Genomic DNA, 27,693 nt, shown 5'->3' on the forward strand with positions numbered 1-27,693 from the left:
TGAAGCTTGAGAAGCTGTGCTCTTCGCTGACCAACTATGTAATGAAAAATGAGCTATCAAACAGAACATGGAGTTTCACATAAGCCTTGTAATAATTGTACAACACATAAATCTTTACTATCTAAATATGTTCACAATAAATAAGAGTTGAAAATGTAGTGAAACATTATCTTGGGTACATTCAGTTGATTTGACAGAGGAGGGCCTTACAACCAGCATCTACCTGATTTGCAAACTCAAATTCCTGACACTTTGTTGTTACTTAATAATAATAATAATAATAATAATAATAATAATAATAATAATAATAATAATAATAATATATAATAATAATAATCTTCTGCCCTCACTTAAAAATTACGATGGCTACAAACATAAAGAGCATAATTTTTCACTAGGGCTCAAGTGAATGAATACCATACCTTGCAAGCAAGTGCAACCATATAGTTGTAATGGCCCAGGATTATTTTTGCTGGAATCACTGCAGTAATACAGTGGCAACTTGAAAATCATAGGTCATCAGGTGGGGAAGATTCTAAAAGAATGGTAGCGAAGGCAAGCAGTTGGAAGGTGTATCTCACTGTTAATAACTGATATACTTTAACTCAAAACTGACTTCTTTAGATTTCATTCTTTCAGAGCCTCATACTCCATTCAACTTGTCTGACACAAATGAAAACTGACTCTGCAGTACATTTACAGTTTCATGATCAAGTCAGCTCATAATCTGAAATTCTCACAGTGTAAAATATGTCAGATTTAAATACCTCAATAAACAGAATGAGACCGAACCCAAACTGAGAAAGCCAAGATAAAAAGTCATACTATCATAAAAAGCTATTGTACCTGACATCATATAATTTCCTTTGTCCTATCATTGATGATGCAGTGAACCAAAACCTACATTCACTCCATGATCAGATTTCACTATGACAGCTTCTCAAAAAACAATTAAGAGTAACTGCAAAACAAAATCCTCTCATGCAAAACCATGAAGAAATCTGTTAAAGTCACAAAAACTCAGCCCTTGGGCAACAGCTCCATGTAAATAAAGCTAATGTAATGACTTGTGTTAAAGCTGAGGATTAGAAAGGGTTCCTATACATAGGGAAACGTTGAACCCGAAGCTGTTCAACACGCCCAAGGTATTTTATTCATCTGGATCCTGAAATCCTACTTATATATCATCACACATTTAAAGAGCATACATATTTTACCAGCAATCAACACTATGTACAGCACAGATCCACTTAATCTGTAATTCACAGCAGAAAAGATATCTCAAGATAATCTCACTTAAAAAATATTCTTCCTTTTCTTAAAATCTAATTAAACCTTAAAAACATTACAAAGTGAAGACCATATTATGTCAGAATTTGCCCTCAATCAAAATCATGCGATGACTCTTTTGTGTTCAGGAGATTCACTTCTTCATCATCTTCATAGATCTCAACTTCAAGACTTTCCTTGGTTGGTTCCCTGCCCTTCTGGTTGACGCGAGTGACGCTCTCAGTGAGGCCAGTTGTTGTCAGCCTGAAAATCAAGTAGAAAAGACAATATCAAGCATGGAAATGATTGAGATAGAGGGACAGAAAAATTGTTTCCAAGAATCAAATACAATATAAAAAAAATAGTACAAAATTTATTTAAGAAGCAATACACATTAACTCATGCTGCCTCCAGTACATTCTACGGGCTAAAGGGAAATGCAAGATATCGAAACTTTAAAGCAGTAGATGAAAAGGTAAACACAACCACAAACAAATTAGTGTTCCTTAAAAAAACCACAGCAGAAAAATGCAAAAATTACACTTAAATACACTGTCAGCCCTCAACTTACAAGTGACTGACTTCAAAAATTTGAAAAAATGGTTGAAATTATTAAATAACAAAAACCCCAGGAAGTTCAGGATGCAAAATCAGAATTTGCTGCATATGGCAAAAACACCGAAAGTGTAAAAAATATGCAAAAAAACTACCACCTCATATATGCAGTTATACTTGCAAAACTTGAAACCAGAATTAAGACACATCTTTACATCTACTGTAGTTATATCATCTCATAGTATAATGAAAGCAAATGTCAGGCTTGTTTAGTTGGAATCGCTATTAAATAATTGATAATACAGTCTTCCCAATTTACAACCAATTTGAGCTTACTCAGGTCAAATGTCAGACGATGACATTTAAGCTAGGCTGCATTAACATCATGGCCAATTACCATCAGAACATTACATTGGGCAACAATTCCCAAATAAAAGTACAGATGATGTTAAGTATCAGGTTTCAACATATGAAATACAATGATAACATACTGCATATGCAACTGAATATCATTAACAAAAGATAAAACAAATTATGAATAATAAACTTAAGAAATTGTGTACCTTCTTATCAACACATGAACCTCATTATAATATTAGGCTACGAGTCAGAAGCTCTTCAAAGCGATGGTAAAAAAGAGAGAATTTATATTTCCTCTGTCCTTTATAGTATGCTCTCAATTTAATTCTTTCTTTCTTTCAAGTCATTAACTTACTTAAATGAAAGCAATTTTCAAGTCCAAACAAAAGAATGTACGGACTTTTTTTTCATTAGCACTTAACATTTGTATTTTTATAGCATTTACAATGATTTATGTACTAAATGTAAAAGTACTCTATAAATTATTTGCAGTACATACTGTACACAGCAGGATATGTGTATGCAAACAGCCTATAGTAGTAAATGACCCCGTTCTATATGAGGTATTTGACAACACAAGTTTTGATTTTCGTGACAAATCTTGGAAACAAAGCCTATTGTAAGCTGAGGGCATACTGTACCATTAACCTACTGGAAACTTAGAGTAACTATGAAAATTAGCTATGAAAGAGAGTAAGGTTTTCTTGGTGACTTTCCTCGGAAAACTTATGCACAGAAATAATAACAAACTTACACTTCTTCCATTTCCTCCTCCTCTTCAGAAACCCTGAAGTATGGATTGTTGGTGGCTGGACGGAACTTGTAGCCAGTCATGACAAAGAAGACGTACGTAGCCATTTCACGAAACATTACATTCAGCCACTCGTACTGGAATGGCACTGTGATCTAAATCAAATAAAAGATTTTGTAAATTTACAAGAAATTGCTATATACACTGCATGATGTACTCTACGTTTACTACCTTAATTATCATCATCATCACTGATATTTTTAAGTTACATGGACCCACGAAGCACTGGGCCCTTTAGCTGGTCTTAGTCAAATATTTGAATATCTATTACTTTCCTGACTAACTGCTACTCTCGCCTTTTCAAAACATGTTTGGTCCACCTCATCCCTAAGATGTCAATCTGTTTTCCAGGACCCCACATCTCTTAACTTCATCATAGGCAACGTACTTCTGTCCATTTCATCCTGGTTGTTGCTACCTTACTGACCCATCAATCGTAACCTCATAACCCAGTAAGTCAAAAAGGCAACAAAAATATTTTCCCTCCTACAATATCTACCCTTCCACAACATGATCTTACTTCTACCTTTCTTCATTATTTGCTCTTCTTACACATTTCAGTAACTGAAAATCCCTACTCTAGATATATACATTTAGCAATCTTGATTATTTCCTGTGACACCAACAGTTTCACTGGATGCATAACAATGCAATCACCCTTAACATCTGTAATATCTCCAAGGTAATATGTAATAGGACTTTGATAAATGGCAATAAGGTGTGGCCCTGTATTCTTTGAATTACAAGGGTATACCTTGCAACATCAATGTCAAAACTGTAAAACAACTTTGAACAGATTTATGCGTATATCCATTCAAACCATCTGCAGAAGACACATAAAAGATAACTCAATGACAAAACTACAACACAAAGAAGAGAAATATCAATATAAATTACAATACAGTACATGAATGAGAATAACTCACATTGAAAAATATACGACAAAACTTAAAATATCTAGAGTTGAAGGTTAAAAGATGCTGAAAAAGATCAAATGAAGGTATATCAGAGAGAGACTACAGTACATACATGTAAGTACCTTGGGTAGCCAGCAATGAAAAAACAAAACCTTCATACTGCAACAGCAAAAATATTAAGAATATTAATTTTCCTAACATTCATATATTATTTTTTGTTATCTCAGGCAAGATATTGGACCAGGTCTTCCTTAACTGCTATTTTTGTTATGCAGTATCTGCTTACATAATCAACCATATCAAAGCCAGTACATTACCTTCAGCAGATAAACAATGATTCGTGTGAAGTAAATATAGCAGACAACCATGATGTAGAAGTGGCGGAAAAGTTTCAACTTCCTTAGGTTAACTGCAGCTTTCCCATCAGTTTGTGAAGCTTCTTGCAAATGACGAATGGACCTGCAATGAAACACAGAAAGTTATACAATCCATATATTAAGGACAATATGCTACATGGAATAAGTGGAGGAATGGTCACACAAACCCCATGTGCTAAGATAAAAAATGTAATCAAAAGTTGGCCAAATGATTATATGTATGTATCTACAAGAACAACAGAAAATTGAGAAAGTCGCTTATTCAATAAGAAAGGAATTTCTGGTTCTAACTTTTGATCCTATTATGCCTTAAAAAACAGGAGTGCTGCATCAGCAAAATTGCACATTTGTTTGATGGAAACTCAATGGTAAACAGTAATATCCAAAATCCCAACAATCTCACATGAGCTTTCAAAAATTTTATATGCAATTATTAACACCAAGAAAAGTAGATCAAATCCATGCAGTCAAAGAAAAACAAACTAAAAATCAAACTTACCCTTTATCCAATTACAGTAATTATGTCAAAGAAAACTTTCAAAACAGTACAGCAAATCAAATTTTGCAAACAAGTCTTTATATATGACAAAACTTTGTAAACCAAACTCACTGATAACTGAAATCTGCTAACATTCAAAGGTCTGCTTTCCTTCTGGGTAAATCACAAAGAGCATTACAATAGAGAAAGTATCAAAGTGAATAACTCTTGAAAATTCCTCACAATGAAAGAGATTTCTTCCATAGAGATGAAGGGTCATTTGTGGTTAAGAACTTACAATTATGAAAAGGACAAAATGCCAAGAGAGTAAACTCTGAGGAGAAAACTAGTACACCAGTCATTCTAAATCAAACCCTACAAAAATTATCCCTTGCAGCCACAGCAAATAAACTCTCTGTAAAAAGTAAATAAGAAATGCAATAAAAAGTGAAAACATTATATGAGGATGTGCTAATTAATATCATGCTTAATATTGTACCAGCTTAAGATACCCAGTGATTTCCTCGCTGTGAAATGATTATTGATGCAAAATTAAATACTGAATTCAGTAAACCCTACAAATATCCATCTCTACCTAGACTATTCTGGAACTGGCCAGTGGTGGTACTATTTATAACTTCAACTGGTAGTCTCTTCCAGGAAGTTATGCTACAGGTAATTGTGAGAAAACTCCCATATTGCCTGGTAGTGAACCTAAAGCTCAAGTGCATGGCTAGACACAAGGATGTGAGGGAAGAATACTACAGTAAGAAATTTGGATGGCCAAGAGGAAAGAAACCACAATGGATGGGGTGACAAGTGAAAAACAGAAGGCAGTACAGCAAAGGATGAAGGGATATAACAGAAAACATTTGGTACTACTCGCAGTGGGCCACACATAACACACAATAGGCAGTACATCAATGGGAGATACCTATGTTTGTTAACAAAATGTCAGTATGAAACACCAGTTTGTGGATTTATTTGAACATACTATACCAAATATCAATTCTTGGTTTTGATACCAGTCATGGAAATAATTTAACCACAGAAACTACTTTTTTAAGTCTTTATAGCCTTAGAAAAGCATGCATGAAAAAGACAAATCATCCCTTTCCATAATAGTGAACATACTACAGGTACATTCTGATGTGAATTAAAATTCTTGTAGAAGGGAAAAGACCAAGATTCTAACTTACCACACAACAGGTAACAGAATAGCTGCACAACACAGGAAGTCAAGCAATACAAGAAGATCCACAGACATGGCATGCTCCTGGCTTGCTTCTTCAGTTTCTTCAACAATGATGGTAGCAACATTAGCAATAATCTGAAATTAAACAGCAAAATATTTTCCATTTCAGTACACAAACAAAGAACAGGAATTTATACCATAATATCAAGTAAACCCTTACTGGATTGTCCAAAGTATGTTCAGTTTCTATCTGGCTGGTTTTCAAGTTGTAGCTGCATGTGATATGTGAAGTTTTTGAGTGGTAACTATTCTTCTTTAGTTCTCAATAGCAAATTTTATTGCAGAGTATTAATGCATATTGCTGAGCTTTTTTGTATATTTCATTACATCTTTTGTCATGCATTTTTAACCCTTTGAGATTACAATGATGTCAAGTGATGTCAAGCAAATTTCACCACTTAAAATTCTGATGTTATCTACCAATAATAAAAAATACCCATAAATATTGTGTCAAAAACTTTACAAGATAGTTGACCTCTACCTCTTGCCCAAGTAGAGGTTACTTATTCAAACAACATCAGCCTTTTACCTGAAGAGGGATGATAATCATGAAGATCTTTCTTTCTTTACTGGAGAGGACATGCTTTATGAATGCCCATCCAGAACCGATCAAAGCAAGGATGGTGAAAAGCAGGGCTCCTTTCAACCTGAGGAAGAAAAAAGTTATTAATTCAGTATTACCGTATATTTTTCATGGATCACTGAAAATGAATAGAATTAGAGGATATTTTGTATTCATATATCAGAAGCATAAATTCTGCATACTGTATTCTGTATTCATATGTAAGAAGCATAAATTCTGCAAAGTACTTGGTAACAGTCTCAAATACTTTTGTCTCAGGATAAAAAATAGCAGTAACTCTGTCTCAGAATAGAAATTATTTCACTGACTGTAAGCACTTTCAGGTCCTAAGTACTTGTACATAACTGTACTACTATTCTACACTCAATGGTCACAGAAAGTCATTTTCTGCAGGATGATACATTTTTCACAGTTGTCAAATAAATTAGACTAAATTATATCAAGTAAAAATTAACCAAAGTTAATGACCAGCAGCGTAAAAACAATTAAAATGAGTACTGCACACTGAAAAAGACTGCAAGTATTACAATACTGTATGAGTATATATGGTTTGGTCTAAATAACCTTCCCATGCCTAGAAAATCAACAAATTATAATACCAACATTATTCTGGAATGCTAGCATGACTGAGGGACCAACAGAGAAAGTAACATCTCAGAAGGTCAGTCAAGAGGGCCTTTGGGAAGAGAAAATGTGGAAATGCTCAAGGATCATCAGAAATACAACAGCTAGTAATTTGCTAGATGATGCTGGAGAGTGGTCATCGATAGCTTGCCAGAATACAGCATATGAAAACCCAATACCAGAAAGGATAGGACCAAGAGAGGAGGAAAGTTACAACAATAATAATATACAGAAAATCAGGAAATTATATAAATAAAACTACCTGAGAATGCAATAAAAATACTGAAGGGTCCAGAAGAAATGGAAGAAAAAATTAAAATCAGTTTGCCTTGACATCAGAAAAATCAACAAAAGGAACAGACTTTATAATTAAGGAGAAATTATATACGATATTTCTGGATCTTAAGAAAAAATTCAACTGGTAACCAGTCAAGAAATTACAAGGGAATTACAAGAGCAGCTTTTGTATTATGTTATAGTAACTTCACAAGCTCAGTGAGTTAAAGTTACTAGACCACAATACAAAATCTAGAGTGAAGACAGTCACAGGTGTATCAGAAAATTTGAGATAAATGTTGGTGTCCATCAAGGATCACCCTAGAGTACTTTGCTCTTTATCATAGTAAAGGAAGAAACAACAAAGGAGTGCAGAAAGGGAGACCCTTGGAAGTCGTTATATACAGGTGACCCAATAATAACAGCAGTAGGTATGTTTAAAAAATATGAATGAAACAGGAGATAGGCTGTAAAATTACCATACACAAGAAAAAACTTCTGGTGACTGGAAAGGAAGCAAAGCAATTGCACAGAAAAAAACTGGCAATGTGGATGCTGTATGGTATATTGTAACAACAAATGGTCAAGACTGCAAAATATTGGAATAGGAGGTCAAACAAGCATTTCAAAAGTCATATTCATTTTTTCTTACATGACGCAAAAATTATTACTAGTGATTTACAAAAAATACACATGAAAGATCAAACTTTTTCTCTGTACATTTGCAAAAATCAATGAATCTTCTTAACAAAACAAACACATCTTCCATACTTACAAATGCATGATGTAATACATGACAGCCCAAGCTTCCATGTGGACGCCATTGGTCTGGATGAAGTGGTAATTTACACCGTGGAAAAACAAGCTGAATGACTTGATCACTACCAACACACCCATCAAGTAATGAATCTTGAAAACCGGGTCCCTGGAAAATTTGGATACAGGTCGTAAAGCAGATAAATAGAATGAAGTATGAATTTAATTAATAGATTACTATACTATACTAGTATACTGTATTTTTGGTTCTAGAAAGCCAAATTTATTGTCTAATATTTATAGTACTGTAATTGCATTCAAGGCTTCAGAAATAAAAAATGCCATAGATTTTTCTATACTTTTTCCAAAATAATTTGCTTACACTAGCCTAACCCAAGCTTGGGCAAATCTATAAAACTACCCTAGGACCAGCTTACCCACCGATCATAGTGTTACAAAAAGCTTTACATTAAGTAAGTTAAAAATACTTTAGGAATAAAAATGAGAATGTATTTTTGTTCTTTATACTAACCAGAGAAATATTTCAAAATTCTGACTAACCTTTTTTTTTACCTTTTTATTCGATCAGACTACATGCAATGAAGTACTGTGATTACTTCAACACAAATTTTGTTTTAAAACATATCTGAGTTTCTATTCTCAGTAACACTACAAGTACATATTGCAATTGGTTCTTTTTCCCAAAATTTTGTAGTTATTATGTAAATATTTCTATTTTTACAAAATGGTTTCAAAAGACCACTGAGTCACATTTCTACACTCTCATACGGCTCCCAGTGAAGGATCTGTTCTGAACTGAAAAGTGAAGCAATATAAAGTTAAAGATGCTGAACATCCAGGTGGGAACATACTAATGTGAACAGATGGAAAGAGGAATGCAAACTATTAATGCAGCTGGGACCTAAGAAGGGACACCCCATTGAACTTTTACTGCTGTGGTAACACCTTTCGAACTGTCTCTGCATATTCAAATTCTGTACAAATTACCTGTGATTCCAGATTAACATCTTGATTGACAAGGTTTTATCATATCGGAAAAAGGATTTTTTCACTTAATTTAACCCCTTTGAAGCTAAAAGATGACACCCTACAAATCTTGAATGTCCAGTTTCCCAATATTATTTATCAGATGGTTTCACGTTGTAAATTTATATACACTCAAAGTAACTTTAAATTCTAAAACAGAAACAACAAAATTATTGCATTTTCTTTTATAACTCTGGCCTACAGAATACCTTAGCTTTTCATCAAACCAGTACAGAAATCTACTATTACAATGACATAAAAATTAACCAGAACAGTAATTCAGAATCTATTCATCAGTGAGAAATATACAGTAGAAAAGCCACAAAAATAATGTGTGTTTGGTTTTGCAAACTTACTTGCTCTTTTTCAAGAGGAAGAACCAAAAGCAAGCAGACAAGAAGAACAACAGAGCCATCATAAAGTGAAGAGCAGGCAAAGGCATCTGTCCAGCTGATAGGTAGTTTTCACCAGAATTCATCTCTTCAATCTAGGAAGATATTAGGGAATAAATCACATAAAATTAGCTGTTATGTAACAGACAATAGATTACTGTACCATCATTATAATGATGTTTAAACAGGCATCTGGATTATGACATTTAAACAAAAAACTGGATTTCATCTATATATAAAATGGGGAGAAAAGTCAATTCCCACTAAAAAAATTACCATTCTTACCTGAAGTGTCATATCAATGGTCGACTCAGTGCCTTCTAGGTGGTAATTCATGCAATTGTGGAAGTTCAGAGTGTAAAGACCCTCCTCCTCTTCTCGCATTACATCAACTTGAAACTGAACAAAATTGATGAAAAAATAACATTGTAATCCTTCTGTACATATACTGTAATTAAAATCTTGAATTAATGTTACTATAAAAGAAGTTTTAATTTGCATAGCTTACACTACAATAGTCAAATAAATTCATGTTAAATTGCAAACACCAATATAAATACTGCTGGTACATGAGACACTGTAATTACTGGATACATGATCCATCATTATGCAACCATTCAACCCTCATGCTGTAAGACTGTGCATGTCACTTTCTTTAAATGTTTTATTCAGAAAACAAACTGACTTTACATGCATCCCTGATATGTAAACTGAACTGCTTTCTCGTAAAAAAAAAAAAAAAAGTACTTCTGTTATTCAAAGGTTAGAAAGCTTTAGGAATATAACCTTCTCCATGAGTGATTGTAAAAACATTAATACTTTTCTCATTTAATGATTTCATTTGAATTTCAAAAACATTTACAAACTAATTGTTATAATTACCCAAGTGCACAAATTCCCAAACTTATAACAGTTCTGTAATATTCTGAAATGGTAAAACCAATAGAGTAAGCTGAACAAATTGGGAAGCAGCATCTTGTAAAAGTTTTTTCACAGTGCCCAAGCAGTAGTGACATCTTGTAGTTTTAACAGTTTAACAATGAAACCAGTTACAGGATAAGAATGCTACTACTACTACTATTAGTAGTAACAGTATAACGATATCTACAATAATTTGACAACTGTTCAAAATTTACTACACAGCGATTTAAAACACTTCCTAAATAACAGAAGATTTTAACACTAATACATTGTACTATACCTTGAAACTATAGAAGCCATTGTGAAAGGTCATGTTGATTTTAACATCATTGCACTTTGGGTAGGACACATCTCCAAACAATGATGTTTTAGATGAGCTTGTAGATATATTTCCGCCGCCTACAAATAACAAAAGAAAATAGGCACCTTAATAATACAAATTCATTATCATCTTACCCAGAACCATTCACTGAAAAATTATTAGATCAGAATTGACTTATCTATTTACTAAAAAATGTTTAACAAGACCATTGCATCACATTTATAATTCACAGGCTGCTCTGGCAACGGTGAAATAATATTCATATTATTTACAATCATCCAACCTTGGCTCTAAATTTGACAATCAGTTAAACAACAATGAATAGTTAGGAATACTATTTGTAATAGGTGAATCATTCCATGTTCCACAGTACCGCAGTTGGTTCATGTCAGCTGGTGAACATACAACCAAGCTGTTGAATCCTTGGTTAAGCCGAAGCCAGAGCCTCAGCTTTCCATAGTCTCTAATAATAATAACAATCATAATATAGTAACAGCTAGAAAATTATATACAATCAGCAGTAAGGGTCATAATAATTGTGCAGTGTGACATGTTTCTGTTTGCTTTATCTTCTTGCCCAAAGTAATAACCACTCATTTACATGGCCCGTTTCTTACTGATTTGGCAGTAAACTAGAATAAAAGTAGTATACTCTCGATTATCTGGATTTGGACATCTCGCTCATTATAGTTCCATAATGCTACTGCAGGAGGAATTTTATTGAACTGTATTTAAGGAGTCTATACAATGTTTGCCTCTTTGTTTACAAGTGACATTGACTCACAGCATACAAAAGACTAGGCACGGACAGGGAAAGGGCATGGTTCCATGGTAGACTAGCTTAGGCTATTGGTTGACATACTGAATGCTTATGATATTGCTTGTAGCTGACTATGAAGAATTTAAGTATCTTACTGGTATATTTTAGATTATAAGTGTTTATTCGATTGTATATGCATATTAGTACTATGTTGTATCAGTTCTTACTTCTAAGGATTTATTAGTTTTATAGACAAAGTGCATATTTACAAAGGGTATATCAAGAGGCTATGCGTAGGTATGAAGTAGAACAGCATGGGGTTTGGGTGGGAATGTAAAAGTACACATTTTTTTCCAATGTTCAACATAAACTGACTATATATAATAGATGGGATAAGCACAGTCAAACCATATTGGCAAAAACAATAATCTTCATCATTTGGAATACAGTACTGTATAGTGGTAATTAATAATACATACTTCCTTGAGCTGCCAAAATACTTAAAACTACATATTAACCCTATAAAATAAATTAAAAGGTTAAGTTCACCAGATGGGAAAATTTAACCAACTAATCTGACTGAAGTGGTCAACTATCCAACCACTTTTAGCAACACTATTTAACTGAAGAGTTAAAAAATCCAACAAATTCAAATGAATAATTAACCAAAAAGTTCAAACATCCAACAAATTCAACTCAAGAGTTTAAATGTATTACAAATAGAGCAAAACATCTAGAGAGCAAATATCCTACAAGCATAAGAAACAAATTGACTGAAGAGCTCAAATATTTTTAAAACTTAAGCTACAAAATCTTCCTGAGAAGTTCCAACATCTTAAAAGCTTTCAAGAACCGAATACTACATTCAATCTAAAATCATCCACTATACACTGCAGTGGAAAAACTTACCTTCATAACCTCCAGCAGTCTGCCGCTTGCTTCTGACCACACTCCTCTGAAAATAAAAAGTATGGTACCTCAGTAACAATTAAATGTTTTCCTTTTTCCTTTCAGATCTAATATATCCCTGACTAATTGCACTACATAACCTCTCATTACATGTCCACCTCATCTAACTCTTTCAGATCTCAAGTCAAATTTCAAGCCTCTGGACACCTCTTATCTCCACCATTTCCTCATTTATAATATAAACTTCTTACTGTACTATGTTCATGAATTTTAGAATTTCAAGTAAAACCATTCTTAATCTCCTTGATTTTCTTTAGTCAGTGCCCATGTCTCTGTTGCATAGAGTTATGCAGATCTTAAGCATGCATCGTAAGTCTTTGTTCTGTCTACTAGTGGGATATTCTGATTTACCAATAAGTCTAACAATCTCTTTTTGCATCCCTCAGACTGATGCAATTCTTTTTCTTACTACCTTCTCAAAAACTGCTTTCAGTCCTAAAACCACTACCTAATCCCAAGTCCAAGTTTGCCTGTGGTAATCTATTTCCAGTAACTGAGATAATACATTTTTTTTCTTAATTTTTCAAGTCGAAGAAATTTCTCAATACCTTCAAGTCTGCTACACTTGTATGTGAATTTGAGCACTCCTTCTTTATCCAATGCTTACTAATTTACTACCATAACCTGTAACTTCTGGTGGCCTTTAGTTTTATTTCTTTGGTAGTCTGTATTTATCTTACACACCCACAGCAATTAAAAAAGGAAGCACTTCATTACATAAAAATTACCATACTTTTGGAAAAACTACAGCCAAAGTCTTAATAAATTTACTGGGGTTACACTATACTCTCCAAGAACAAACCGTCTTTCTACGAGCGAAGAGGTTACTGTCTTTATATTTCCCATGTTCAGATTGCTCTAATTTTGTAGCTTCTTCAGGGTCTCCTTCAACAACATGAAGATTCTTCATGTCTTCACTGCAGTTGAGATTAATTCTGAAAGGAATAAGTTTGTGAGAAAACTAATACAAATAAATGTGGAATGCAATGCTTATAACATCTTTTCTCAGTGGTCAAAAATATCTAAAACCTAAAAAATCCCTGCAACAGTTCTACAACTAATAAAAATGGTGATTTTCTGTTACATCTATAACATTACAGTATATCTAAGAACACTTCATTATATAACCTCAAAAATGCAATTATTAAAAAAACAATCACTCTACAAAAAACAACAGCACGTAAACAACATATAAATGTTACAATAAATGCTAGTTATATGCATTATTACCCTGATATGAAAGCAAGTAGATTATTTTATGTTTCATGCTTCCAGCTACCAATCAAATGGGACTTTCAACCCCGTTACATTTGTTAACTAGTCGGAATTTTGCTACCTTTACTGACATGAGGTATTTTCATGAACATTCAAGTGTTAGGAAATTTGACTGACCGGAATCACTTTGAAAATAGACTTGCTATCTTACAGTGCACGCGTGAGGAGCATGAACTGGGATAGATAAGGGGACCGTAGATTAGTCCATTCTGTCCAGAGTTTGGGTCGGTCTTCACTACAAAGCCACCTTTGAAAAGAGACCCACTGAATCCAAATTCAGAGACAAGAGAGAGTGTGGGATTCTCTGTCTCACCTTGAAGAAGAAAAAGGCAAAAGAAAGATCATCTTTGGCATTAGGACAGAGAACAACACTTGACCATCAAAGGAACCTATGTTAACTCCATAGTGCTTGATTATTTGAGCAAGAAAACACAGAATTTTGTTAGATGTATGTACAGATGCATGACAAGAAAATACATGACGAAACTAGCAGAACTCAAAGAAGCTAACTAGGTAACAGCTGACAGCTTAGAATAAGGACACCACAAGACAATGAAATAACCAACACTGTAACTTAAAGTATAAATTAGTGCCAATTAAACAGGTAATTTTGCAGACAAAAAATAAATGGCAGTGCAGTACTACTACCACTGTCCTGTTAGCTGTTAGCTACCTCCGTTAAAGAGCCAGAAATCCCTTGCTGGCATGAATAACAAACCCGCTATGGTCTGTCAAATGACTACTGCAAAAGTAAGAAGGAATACTGAAGAATACAATAATGAAAAAGGATGATTCAGTGTAAAAGGAATGGAAATATAAGTAAATGAGACATCCTTTCAAAATATTTCAAAAGTCACACCAAAAGTGAGACAGCTAGCCAACAAGTACCTGGATATCTTTATGCGCTATACTGCATTATAAATAACAGGTTTGTGGTGAAACTAACACTAGATTATGTAACAAGTGATGGAAAAAATGCTAGAGATCAATATAGTTCCCAACCAATTGAAGCCTCTTGAAGGAAGGGGGAAATTTCATATACTCACAATTTTATTCCTTTCATTCCTGAAAATACAGCTATGATTACTATGGTCTCACCTTTTATGTGCAAAGTCAAAGATAAAGAACACATGTTGCACAAGAGTATCATTAGGCTGAAACTTGTTGAGGAGACACACATCAGGACGCTTATCTGTATAAGGGTTGGTGGTCTTCTCCAGGCTGAATCCGATCTGGTTAAAAAATGAAAGTCAATAACAAATTCAAATTGTTAAACAGGCAAGTAATAAACAAATATAAAAGTACAGTATAAAGTATGACAGAAACTTTGCATTAAAATTAAATAATAAAAATTAATCTTAAAAACTGTCATGGGCAAAGCAGGAAAACAGTAAGAAAAATGAATAGACCAAACATATGATAATGTAGCTGTGTTGACACCCTATTGAGAAAAGATACCAAGCATTCAACAAAACACATATATGACTCTTAATACTAATTGTTGTAATGCATGATCAAAAGAAATAATTATAGAATACATGTATAACATTTTATCAACAATACTTGAGGTCATACAAAGTATATGACAAATTTCAATTATACTGTACTGTAATACTGTATCTACAACTTACTATACAGGCACAGCAATACAAAAAAAATATCCCATGTTCATATTCAAAGAACATCAACAAAATAGGAAATCTAACTTCCAAATAGAACTTACCTTTTTATTAGGATTATCAGGCGTTATCTTCAGCTTATCCGCAGTAACAACAAGTCGTCCATATCTATAAAATCCAAAAGTACTGATCGAAAAGTATCGTCGAGGGTCATTCTGAAATGTAGGCAATCGGATACTGTCAGGCAATGGAAGCTACATGATTATCCGAAACAAAAACAATACAGAAACCTGTTTCCAACAAAGAAAATAGAAAAAAGTTCAGCCCTTCAAAAGTTCACAAACTATAGTTTTCCATGTGCCTTTATTGTGATGCTTACTAGGAATGAAAAATAAACTACTATACAGTAATAGTTATGCTTTCAGCTGTTACACTGACTAAACATTAAGTTGCAAGGAGCAGAGAGGGTATGCAAGAGCACAGGTAAAGTATATTGTTAATTATCCCAAAAGTAACAAGCACTTAACCTAAAGGATAACAGGGATTCCAAAGTAAAATAATGATTTTTACTGTATATTGTAAAGTATTACTTTTATTTCATATACTCTATGTTCCATTTCAATATCAAACAACAGTTTTACAAATGCCAAAAAAAGACTACAATCAACCAAAAAAATATGTTAGCTGATATCTATATTCATCACAGCATTACAGTACCAGATACTTCCGAAAGCCTGAATACCTAAATATTTCACCTTTCACTCAACTTCACCAAGTTAAGAATAGCAATAACACACTTATTTCATATCATTCCAAATTCATATGTAACAGGGAGATGTCACTACCGTTTAAAAGTCCTAACTTCTTCAGGTTGAAAACAGCGAAAGAAAAAAAAAATTCTACATTGCTGAGTTTTAACTGTTGTCGAAATTTCCATCAAATTCACAAAAAAAGCACATGAAAAATTGGCTTGTATTTCCGTAATTTAAAAAGTTGAATGTATCATGAGTGTATTCTTTTCTAACAAAACTGACATCATTAAATAATACTACAAGAAAGATGAAGTACATAAACAAAGGTAAACTGAAGCAAATTAAATGGCAGAACTTGAAACTTTTAAACAATTTACTTGCACAGCCTATACCTCAAATTCAACCTGCAAGTTGTATATACCTCTTAAAAACCACAACTGTTCTAGTAGTGTAACCATCTGGTACCATGTGACAGCACGTATAAAATTACTGAACCAACCAATAGGTAAGGACTAGTATATGCTTCCCTTCTACTATGCCAAAGGAAATGGGAGATGGAATTAGAAGTGAAACAATACCAAACTTTTAAGATAATTTGTATTTTTCTTCGATACATAAACCAAATTCTTTTATACAAAATTATTCCTGGCACCAGTTGGAAATAGTGACAGAAACTTGGTAATAAGATGGTTAACCCCATCAGGACAACAAGTAGGTTAGCTTTTTCATTACAGTGTCACACAAATGTACAAATACCTTCCCAAGGTCACAGTTTTTCATGTAAATTGAACTTCTTTCTTTCTATGTGGTTTTTAGATATAACAGCAACAACAACAAACAATAACAATGATATACAGTACCCCACTGGCACCAGAAAAGGAGTTTTCTGCCCCGAAAATTCATCAAAACAAACCTTAGAGTTAGGCCTATGGCCTTGAAAACAATCAGGCACTACTGCCCAACCACTCTGTCTTCCAATTCTTCATCACTTCTCACTAAATTTTTTGTCAAATGATACATCCACTTTTTAATCATCTGCCCTGGGCAAATTTTCATTACTTGAAGGCCCATCACCATTCATGGGGCAGTCTATAAAAAAAAAAAAAATTAAAAATGAGGGAAAATAAAACAAAAACATTCAGGTTTACATGCTCACTTTATGAAAGATGTGTAAAATGGATTCAAAACAAAAAACACTACAAATGGGCTCCAAAAGTACTGTGGTAAGCCACATTCCCTTTTCTGAAAACACTGACTGGGTATCCTTGCTTTTAACCAACTCCGTGAGTTTTAACTAGAACGTGATGTTTGAGAAATGTAACCAGATAGCTTTTCAAAAACATCACATTCACAGAGAGGTTAATTGGTGGTGGGTAGGTAAGTGGCAGGGTACTACTGTTTACTCAGCTGCCAGAAACCCAAACATTTTCCTTTGGTACCTGGGACTAAGCAGGGATGTTTGAGGTGGATTATGATACAAATTCTGGTTTGTATACCTAAGAAGTTTTAAGTATGAAGTCTTGAATGAGAATGTATCACATCCCTTACATATAACGAATTAATTGTATATGGAGACTTATGTGGGCATAATTCAGTAGTGTAGGCTGTACTGTAACTGAAGGAGACTCTTACAAGGAACAAAGAAGCTGAAACACCAAGAAAATCACAGAGGGACTAAAAAGCAATGTTATAAACTGAATGAAGAAAAGAATACTTTGAATGAACCAAAAAACTGAAAGAATACAAGCACCATAATCTGTCCTTTTTTTGGAACTGGGCTTCCTTGTAATGTATCACCTCACCCAAACAATTTGATATTTCCACCATCTCAAAAATAGCTGACCCTGACTGCAAATAGCCTTGGATCTAGTACCAGTCTGGTTTCTCAGTCATCCCAGTAGTAATCCATATCACTGGAAATTGTGAAATAAATGTGATAAGCTCACAGAAATGCATTATTTTCAATGCAACTGAAAGCTCTTTAATGAATACAAAGTCATCTTGGAGGGTACATATAAATACACCGCAATGTTGATCCTCTGTACTTGATGCCTCCTTAACCTAAACAAGCTGGTTCAAAGGATCAAAGTCACATCTTGAAAAGATAACTGAATCAGTTTTCAGTTTAAAGCTTTTGACCCCCAGACAGGTGCTGATACTCATTTACAGCCAGATCAAAGATGAATGGTACCTCACAAATGCCAGCTTTATGTCTGTATCAAAACCACAGGAAAACAAAGACGAATCTGTACTGCAGTGATACTACCTTTAATGAAAAAGCTAACAGAATTATGAAAATTGTCCCAAGACACAGAATGGATTATGGGCATACAACCAGAGTAAGAACTTTAACCAGAGTACCTATGGTTGGATGATCACACCTGACAAAAGATGGTTACATCATTAACAGAGCAATTGTAATTCTTCTTAAGTAGCCTGTTCAACTTGCAGTCAGAAGTTTAAGATATGCATCTGTGCAGAAAACATAACAGTATGATAATCTTTCCATACACAACCATAAATATAATGCAAAAATCCAGTAACAGGAACAAAATACCACAAAACAATAGCACTAAAAAGGACAATAATCTTCTATAACTAAATAACTTTGAATTTTGTATATAATGTTGTCAACTCTCAAGCTTCAATCATGCATAAAATTTCAACAGTAAATTGATTTAAGCACTTTAAAACTATAATTACATGCAATTTTTTTATAGAACAAAGAGATAAACTACGGAAATTTAGAGCAAAACCTGTTCCCCAAAATCCATTTTTTTAAATATTTGTGTCTGACAAATTACTAATAGCTTAAATGATGACCCAGCATACTGCTCTTTCAAAAACTGTACAGTACCACATATTGCTTATTAAACACATAGCTTTATGTGCAATTTTATTGCTGTTCATTACTGTTCAACATTGTGTTCCTCTTAAAATTGTCATTTATTTTGATCAGCTATTTATATCCAAGCACATTATGAATCAAATATTATCATGGACCAGGGCTTTTCACCTGGAATGAAAAAGATGAAAATTGACTTTCACCAATTCCTAAAATTTCCCTGCTTCCTGGTCTGTCTTCTGACAAGGAGAGCAGGAACTATGTAAATCACTATTACCATACACTTGTATTGTATACATCTCTTTACCTCCCTTCCCAGAAAAACATAGCAATTACCACATGAATAAGAAGCTTCTGTTTCCTCACCAGTCTCAATGCTTGAGTTCCTGAGATGCATACATCAAGGTACTAAACACTTATGACAACGTAGGTCATAGGTTAACTGAGAGGAGAACTGACTCAGATATAGTAAACAGATGAATTTCAAGATGAGGAACAACAAAAGAAAATGTTTAATTCTTTATTTTGATACCATTTTGACATTTCCAAAGTCTACCCCAGTTATGACAACTCAGATTTAAGTTCATGGGTGATCGGCCACCTAATTATCAACTAGATCCTACACTAAATTATTCTAAGATTTGATGAGACAACTCAGATTTAAGTTCATAGTTGATCAACCACCCAATTATCAACCAGATCCTATATTAAATTATTATAAGATTTGATGAGAAGCAAGATACTCTACATTGAACATGTATTAGCAATGCTGGTAGTGCAAGTTATACCTTCTGTTGGAAAAATGTTACTACTGATTCTATGTTGTCTCTAGTCAAGAGCCAGAATGTCATCAGAGAACTGGCTCTCACCTCCATCACTTCAATGGCATTCCCACTGTTCTAAGCACAAGCAGATCCAGTGAGTTTAAGCTTGTCTCTTTTCTGCTAGTATCCTCCTGCACCTTGAAACATCCTTTAAAATCTAAAACTAGTCAAATGACAATCACCGACTAATTAATGAGAGCAATTCAATGGATATGCTATTTAAGTCATTCTCAAGTGCCAGTTACCATGTCGTTTGCTCAAAGTCCTTATTTATACCATTATCACTTGACAGGTCAATGCCAAACATCATCACACCTCCCTGATCATCGGCATTGTCAGTTCAAGTGATGCTGGTAGCAATGATACTTGCCATAACCTTCAAGGGTTCCTCTGAGTAATATAGCACATCTCTTGTATAGAGCACACTTGCAGTAGTAAGATGTTTTAACTGTTTTAACTGCCATGTGCAATAACAAACAGCAATAAAATCCCCCATAAAACTACAGTATGTGTTGCATCTAAATTTAACAACAATGATTTTCACAAATGTTTCATATATAGGCTATATATATAAAAGATCACAAACATATTTTCTAGATGGTTGACTGAAACTCTAAGGTCGAATACTGTAAAACCAATAAGCTTCTTAAAATGAATAAAAATATTCTTTCATCCACTTCAATAATGTAAAATCTAATAAGTTCCAGGATAATTTCTGACTAAGCATTAAATCATTTACCTGAAGAATCTAAGACAAGAACATTTTGCAAAGGAAATTTACAAAAATACTGTCAGAGAATGGGACATAATAAATATAAAAATAACATGACAATGCCATGCAGGTACACAAAAAAGAAGTAATTTTGTAACAAAGAGATGGAATTCTAAAGAAAGGGTAAAGATCTGGCCAAATATTTTCAATCTAATGCTGCTGTAGTTATTATCAACATGTACATGTTCTGTACTGTACTGTTCAGCTGACAGCCCTTTCCCTACATCTAACCATAAGCTATTATCATTACGATGACAAAGAAGCCTCCACAGTATATACGTCTCTTATCTGGACAAAAAAAATACACCCGAGCATATAATGAACAGAAAACTTCACTATGAAACATACAAAATCATAAAGTTACACATAAATGAAGGGGGCAGTAATTAAGAAGCACAGAACTTTAAAGTCTTCCTCATGTGATATCTATTTAAACATCGACACCCATCAAACTACAGTATTTCGTCCACCTTTTACAGTAAAGGAAATGAGGGACTGCTGGTGCAGAGCAGTATGATGCTGTGGCATCTCAACAGAAGTGGATGCAAAAGGCTGACGAACCTTGATTTATTGAGGGCTATCTGGCATGTCTCAAAAAAATAAGGCTTATGGAAGAGGGCTAAAGATGGTCTAAATCCTAGTTATAATACTGTAGTGTATTACTTTTTCTTCAGAAAAAGCAAACTATCACTCTGAATAATTTTGCCTAAAAGATAAAGGTCCACGTACCAAGGGACATCCACACAAGAAAATAGTGTTCCAACAATAGTAACACATATGATCTGATATAAGTACAGTACTGTGGTACTGTACTGCACCCGTTCTCACTCTAGAATTAGCAGCAGAACAAAATATATGTACAATATATCAGTAATTAATATACAGTCGAGTGTTTTACAAGGTATAGCCAATTTAGACAATCCAAATGATACACAAGAATGAATTTGAACATCTTCATATTATCTTGCCTGACACTCTAATGACCAAGAAAAAATGCTGTACCTTACAATTAACATCTTTCTCCTAAATTATCATAAGTCATGATAGTCTTATACTGTATCCTGAAAAGGCTGCCAGCTTTGTTCGTGTATCTGCATGTCACTGTAAACCTGTTGCTGGGTAAAATGACAACATGTATTTACCATTCGCTAACACTGCACAATACAGGTAAATGGTCAACATTCCCTACACCAGTAATTGTCCTAAATGTCCTAATGTAAATTTTAATTTTTTCTATCATAAACTCATCCAGCTTCTGTGGTTAATAATAATAATGTAAAACTTCTCAACAATTACAGTTCTGTGTGATGCTTTTACCATGATACCTTCGTATGATTACTCATAATTAAGAAAAGTCAACTGCCATTCTCTTAAAATCCCTACACACCATCATCATTGACATTTTTACTTCAGACTTTCCCTTTGTGGGATGTCAAGTTCATTCTTTTTCCTAAATTGTTCCTCCAAATCAAATTTGACATTGGCCATATCTTGGTAAGTGTTGACAAGCATGCAAGGTATACTTGGCTTTGGAATGGTATACCATAACATTTCATCCCCTTTTATTATAGACTCTCTTTACATGAAAGTCATAACCATCTTACCACACTTAGGCTTTCGTGTTTCAGTGGTTACCATTCATTCCCATAATTTTATAATCAAATAAATAAATTAAATTATAACTAACTACTATTCCCCTAAACACCCATGAAAGCTTAAAATATAAAATTTGGTCAGACTGCAGTAAACTAAGAAAATAACCCTGTTTATACTACACTGTAATAGTGTTCTTCCCCCAATTAAGTTAGCTTAAACACCATTATTTAAGCCTGCCAAAGCATTCTAGATGCCATACCCTTCTTTATACTACAGACTATGGCTTAAAACATATTAAATCTATTTTGCTTCTGCTACCCAGGACTTCATACTTGACAGACATTTTCTTGCCATTAGTTGCCAAAAAAATTTAGTTTTAAAACAATCTTCAAATTTCATACTATAAGCTCATATTTCACTTCTGTATGTCATGCACTGGGCATTATGCATGAATACTGCTCCAGAACCAGGCTACTGAGGTGCAGTCTTATACAGACTGTCATGCAATTACGGTACACTGTGTTATACATGCCTGTAGTGTATTTACTAAGGAATGCACAAAGTCAGGCCCAAAAGCTTTTTCATACAATTTACCTGGCATGTATTAAGTTACATCTTTGTATTATGTAGGGTCAATGACCATATTTTCACTGAGGTTGTAGCTTAATATGTCTAAAGATACAACAGGGTCTATAAGCTGTATCCTAGCACGAGCATACCATAAAGAATTGATATTTACCAGTAATGTGTCTAAAATTAGCATTACATTAATCAATGGTTTCATATCCTCAAGCATATTCTCAAGCTGAAGCCTACCCCAGATCAACCTTTAATCTACTAGGACCACTTACTTTCCATTTGGGTTTAGCCTTTACCAAAGTCAGCCTAACTGGTAAAAGTGACTAATTAATTTCGTGCCCACACCAAATCAAATAACACCAATGGTTGAATAATATCAGCAGCATTTTTTCCTTATAGGGTGGGAAAGGCAATCTGACCCAGTAATACAGTAACAACAATACTTAATAATTTGCTCATGTACGAAGGCATTTTTAAATCTTATTCAAGTTCCAAGCTTATGCTTTAAATGGCTTAACTTCATCGTGGTCCTTAAGCAAATATGGTGCAGGCACAAGAAAACAGCCCTTGAATAACATTTTCATCTCTGATGCTTTAGTTTAGTAACTTTTTAGCCAATGAAATTTCAGAAGTTCTCATGGTTACATTTCCAGATATTTTCAGTCCTCCAACATTTCAGAAACTTAAAATTCACTTCCAATTATGTTTCAGTTGTGCAGACTGTCTTGAATATTATCAACATATTCAAGAACAATGATGCACAACCCAAGCAATTAATCCCTTTATTAAAAATGTCTGACAAGCCAAAAGCCATGTGTCTAGAGACATATGGGGATTTCACTGTTTGCATATTCCTAAGACACTTAAGTGTCTTGCATGAGGTTGTTCTGTGACTGTATTTAATAAAGTATTTTGGAAAAGACTTATTTTTATCATGACAATCATGTGACTGTTATATTCACCAATATCAAACAATAACATCCACACCCAAACTATTCCAAGGACAGCAGACCCTCCAGCTACTGAGGAATAACTCTTTTAAACTTTCAAGCTTAAGTTCAGCAATAAACTAAATGTAGGGTAAAATGTGGTAAATACAGCAAGAAGTTACAAAATGTTATCCTAATCTAACCTCCTGTAACCTAGGGTACTGGTCCCTTACCTGGACAGGGGCTTCAATCCCCTAAAACCACCCACCACTTACCCCCGCCCTATACAATCATCCAGATCATAGAATACAATACAGGACTGCATCCTAACCTATCTTAATCTAACCTAAGGTGCCTGGTCCTTGCATGACTAGGTCCCAATGCGACCCCAAGTACCATAGGCTAAACCATACGATGACTCATTCTCATTCCTAGTAGGCTAACTGACTCTCTCAGTCAAGCTCTCTTTTGAATAGATGCTTTTATCAGTGGAAATAATTCTTATTACTTTCCAGAGGACAAAGTCATTTACATCTTCAATACGGCTGTCCACATTAAGATCTCAGTCAACATTTCTTACACATAAAACACTGTGAAAAATGTCTCATTAAAAAGAAGGTAAATTAATGCCCATTACCTCACAATGTTCAAGAACTAGGAATGGAACTCCTTGTATAACAAAAACACTGAACTTCATAGATAATGCAAGCCTTCACATCTTTATTAGAAAATACAAAACCTAAGCCTACTATCTACCTGCAACCTATATTCCCAATGGAAAAAAATGCAAAAAGACCATCATTCAACCATATTTGACAACTGGGCTAAACATATCACATTATTACCAATTAATTTTTCAGCATATTTAAAGGAGACAGCCACCTCAAGATACAATATGTTAATATAATTTTCTGACTAAAGAATATAAAAAACTGTATACATAATTCAGTACAGGTGTAATGATGAGATAATTTTGAGTAATTACCATGACACAGAAATTTACTGCCTTTTGTTTTTGATTTTCTTTCATCCCAATGGGGTTGGTACCAAAGAACTGTGCCTTGCCATGATTAGTACCTAACCCTTGGGGATGAACATAGAAACATAAACAAAAATGATGGGAAAGCTCTCACTGCCTCAGTAGATTTCTCAGATTATCTCACCTGTATTGCATAATATAGGCTACACCTGTTTCTACATTTAGACAAAAAATTATATGGTAAATCTAAGCAAAAGCTCTGCACGGACTATTACCTTGAAAATTTTATTTTTCCCATACTTTTAGTGTTGCTGATGAAGGTGGTGGAGTTGTTTATTGTCGGTCAATTATTATTAACCTCATATCTACCCAACCTGGTTGGGACCCTTTGCAATCACGGGGTTTGACTGGGAAAACTATGTTGTTGTTATGGAATGGTTATACGGCCCCCGGTGAAGAAAACTCCACTTTCTTTACCAAAAGCTCCCCTATAGCACTAAGCATGCGCAATAGCATTCCACGATGGCCTACATACAACTTCTGAGGTTAATTACAGGTTAATTAGAGTCAATCAACAAAAAAAATGGGCAATTCTTGATAAGCAACCAAGATACCATATGAAAAATCAATTTCCAAAGTAATAACCCATTTGGATCTACTGCTCTGTTCTACCGATCATTAACAAATAAAGATATCTTTGCGCAGCTATCTCCGATACATTTACTAATATTTCTTCCCACCCAAAAAATCTTGCCCTAAACAAGTGGTCAACTTATCATCTCGCGATAGGTTAACCTACGATAGCCTAGGCTACGCAGCTAAATATTTATATGGTTTGTGTACTTGACAAGCATAAAAATTTGCCATACCATCACCATCTAGCCCACTGTAGCCTAAAGCAAAGAAACCCAAATTCGCGGAAAAACCTGGGTAGGGTCAGGCTACTGGATATTGTACGGTGGGCCAGGTCAAGCCTAGATCTTAAAGGAAAAAAAAAAAAAACATTCCGAGTACTTGAAAGAAGCCTACTAGCCCTAAGACAGGCCACTGAAAACTACATTTAGAAAAGCCAGCAAGTCTAAGGGACGACCTAACGTAGCTTTTTTACACGGATGAATCATTGCATCACAACAACGACCAATAAACAACATCAATGACTTGATAGGGCTGACCTGTCAAGCTCGTCATCACATGTCATATTTTGAGCTTTACCAACTTCGGCTCAAAACTAATTACCGAAATATACATTACCGTGATAGTCAGCTTGTGTTTTCTCGCGAGAACACCCTGCCCTAATATAACTGTCAGGGCAACGAGCAGCTTTAAATAAAACATATGCCTTCCCATAGCTCCCGATTATCAGCCAAATTGTAAACTTTACGGCGCTGAAGGACCGGCGTTTCGCGACCAGCTGTCACCCAAACACGGCTGTTGTTGGGCTATGCGAGGGGCGTTGGCGTAACGATCAGTATTACCTCTCAGTTTTATTCTAAATAATATAATATTTTCTTCAAGTAAAAACATTTTTTATATTATTCATGAAATTTAATGCAATAATATATAAAATTTGTATAAATAATTTAATAAATTTTAAATTTTTATCATTATTTCAGACCAAAATTCATAAACTTATTAGAACCATTATGGCAATCTAAAAATTAGCCACAAGGCGCAGTCATTGGAACGTGAAAAGGAAACGAAAGTCAGGAACTTTAGGGACTGCTTTGCTTTTCTGAAGCTGCTTCTTCTAGCTTTGGACTAGGAATCTTGCACCAACAGCCAAATGCGTCATACGACAAACTCCTTTCTGGAAGATCCAAATAAAAAATTGGTTTGTTTTAGACAGAACGATGAAACGCAGAATTAATTAGTTTCTTGCTGAAGTCGTAACGTTTCTTTTTTCTTATTTTAATGATACAGTCTTCACTTTTGCACAATTATCATAGAAATGCACAATTCAGAGATGCCCTTCCTTTTAATAAACCTTAAGCTGCGTTAGATTAGAAGTTTAAAACAGGTTACATCTAGTTAAAGCAAATAGCTCCTAAACGGATTTGTGTGGAAGCGAGTTTGCAATACCTCAAAAGAATAAGTAACCCTGACATTCATACACACTATATAAATGTAATATTAGTGAATTTCCATGGGCAAGCTTTGCTTGCATTGGATCATCTGGATTTTGGATAATAACGCTTCAGGTTACGGGAACAATTGTTTTTACAAAACAATAATTTTTAATAATATTTTCAAAGCATGAAATCTGGACCATCCAGAAGTCTCACTTGTCATTTTGGTAAATATACGATATAGTACAGTAAACACACACACACACACAAGCACACACACACTCACACACATTTGGGTCAAGGCCTAGCATTCACATCTGTGTTACGCATTTTGAGAGAGAGAAGACAGAGAGTTAGCTGCTATAACAGTCAGCTGTTTGCTTTTTGTCATGATTTCCTATTCAATAGCGTTATCAACTGTGGTTGAATTTACAGCTAAAATTGTAGTTAATATTGCTTTTCTACGTTAGCACAAAACAAGATCAGAAGACCAATATCTGAAGTGAGCAGTTCTTAAAATCCAAAATACATCACAGATGAGGACTGTTGCTTTCTTACAATTAGGAAGGGGCTTTGCTTTGGCAGCCTCTCTCGTAAAGGCTGGAGAAAGAACAAGAATATTGGCAAATTTATTTATTACAGTCAGAAATATTTGCCCTTGGTACAATGACTAATAAACTTCCGGTACTTATTTTGGGAGGGAGCCGAGGAGCGAGCTTGATTTTGGAAATCATACTTATAGTGGCATCTTCTTCATGACGAAAAAGAACTTTACTTTTACCAAA

At 34.3% G+C, this 27,693-nt stretch overlaps 1 protein-coding gene across 2 annotated transcripts; it reads right to left on the reverse strand.

Annotated features, from left to right (window-relative positions):
- Positions 1-299: 299 nt before the first annotated feature.
- On the reverse strand, positions 300-26,263 carry LOC136838488 (protein GPR107). Of its 2 annotated transcripts, none has more exons than XM_067103477.1 (14): positions 26,094-26,263; positions 15,671-15,781; positions 15,046-15,179; positions 13,475-13,607; positions 12,613-12,658; positions 10,902-11,020; positions 9,986-10,099; positions 9,665-9,795; positions 8,281-8,430; positions 6,552-6,669; positions 5,967-6,097; positions 4,230-4,371; positions 2,939-3,090; positions 300-1,533 (listed from the first exon to the last, which is right to left on the reverse strand). In XM_067103477.1, exons 1-14 carry the CDS (start codon positions 26,187-26,189, stop codon positions 1,383-1,385), a joined length of 1,728 nt encoding a protein of 575 aa, XP_066959578.1. In that variant the 5' UTR covers positions 26,190-26,263; the 3' UTR covers positions 300-1,382. The 2 variants fall into 2 exon arrangements, with proteins under 2 accessions (XP_066959578.1, XP_066959577.1); XM_067103476.1 differs by having other exon boundaries at positions 1,314-1,533; positions 26,079-26,227.
- Between the last annotated feature and the right edge of the window lie 1,430 nt (positions 26,264-27,693).

This window comes from Macrobrachium rosenbergii, chromosome 5, assembly GCF_040412425.1.
Source record: "Macrobrachium rosenbergii isolate ZJJX-2024 chromosome 5, ASM4041242v1, whole genome shotgun sequence".
Lineage (NCBI taxonomy): Eukaryota > Metazoa > Arthropoda > Malacostraca > Decapoda > Palaemonidae > Macrobrachium > Macrobrachium rosenbergii.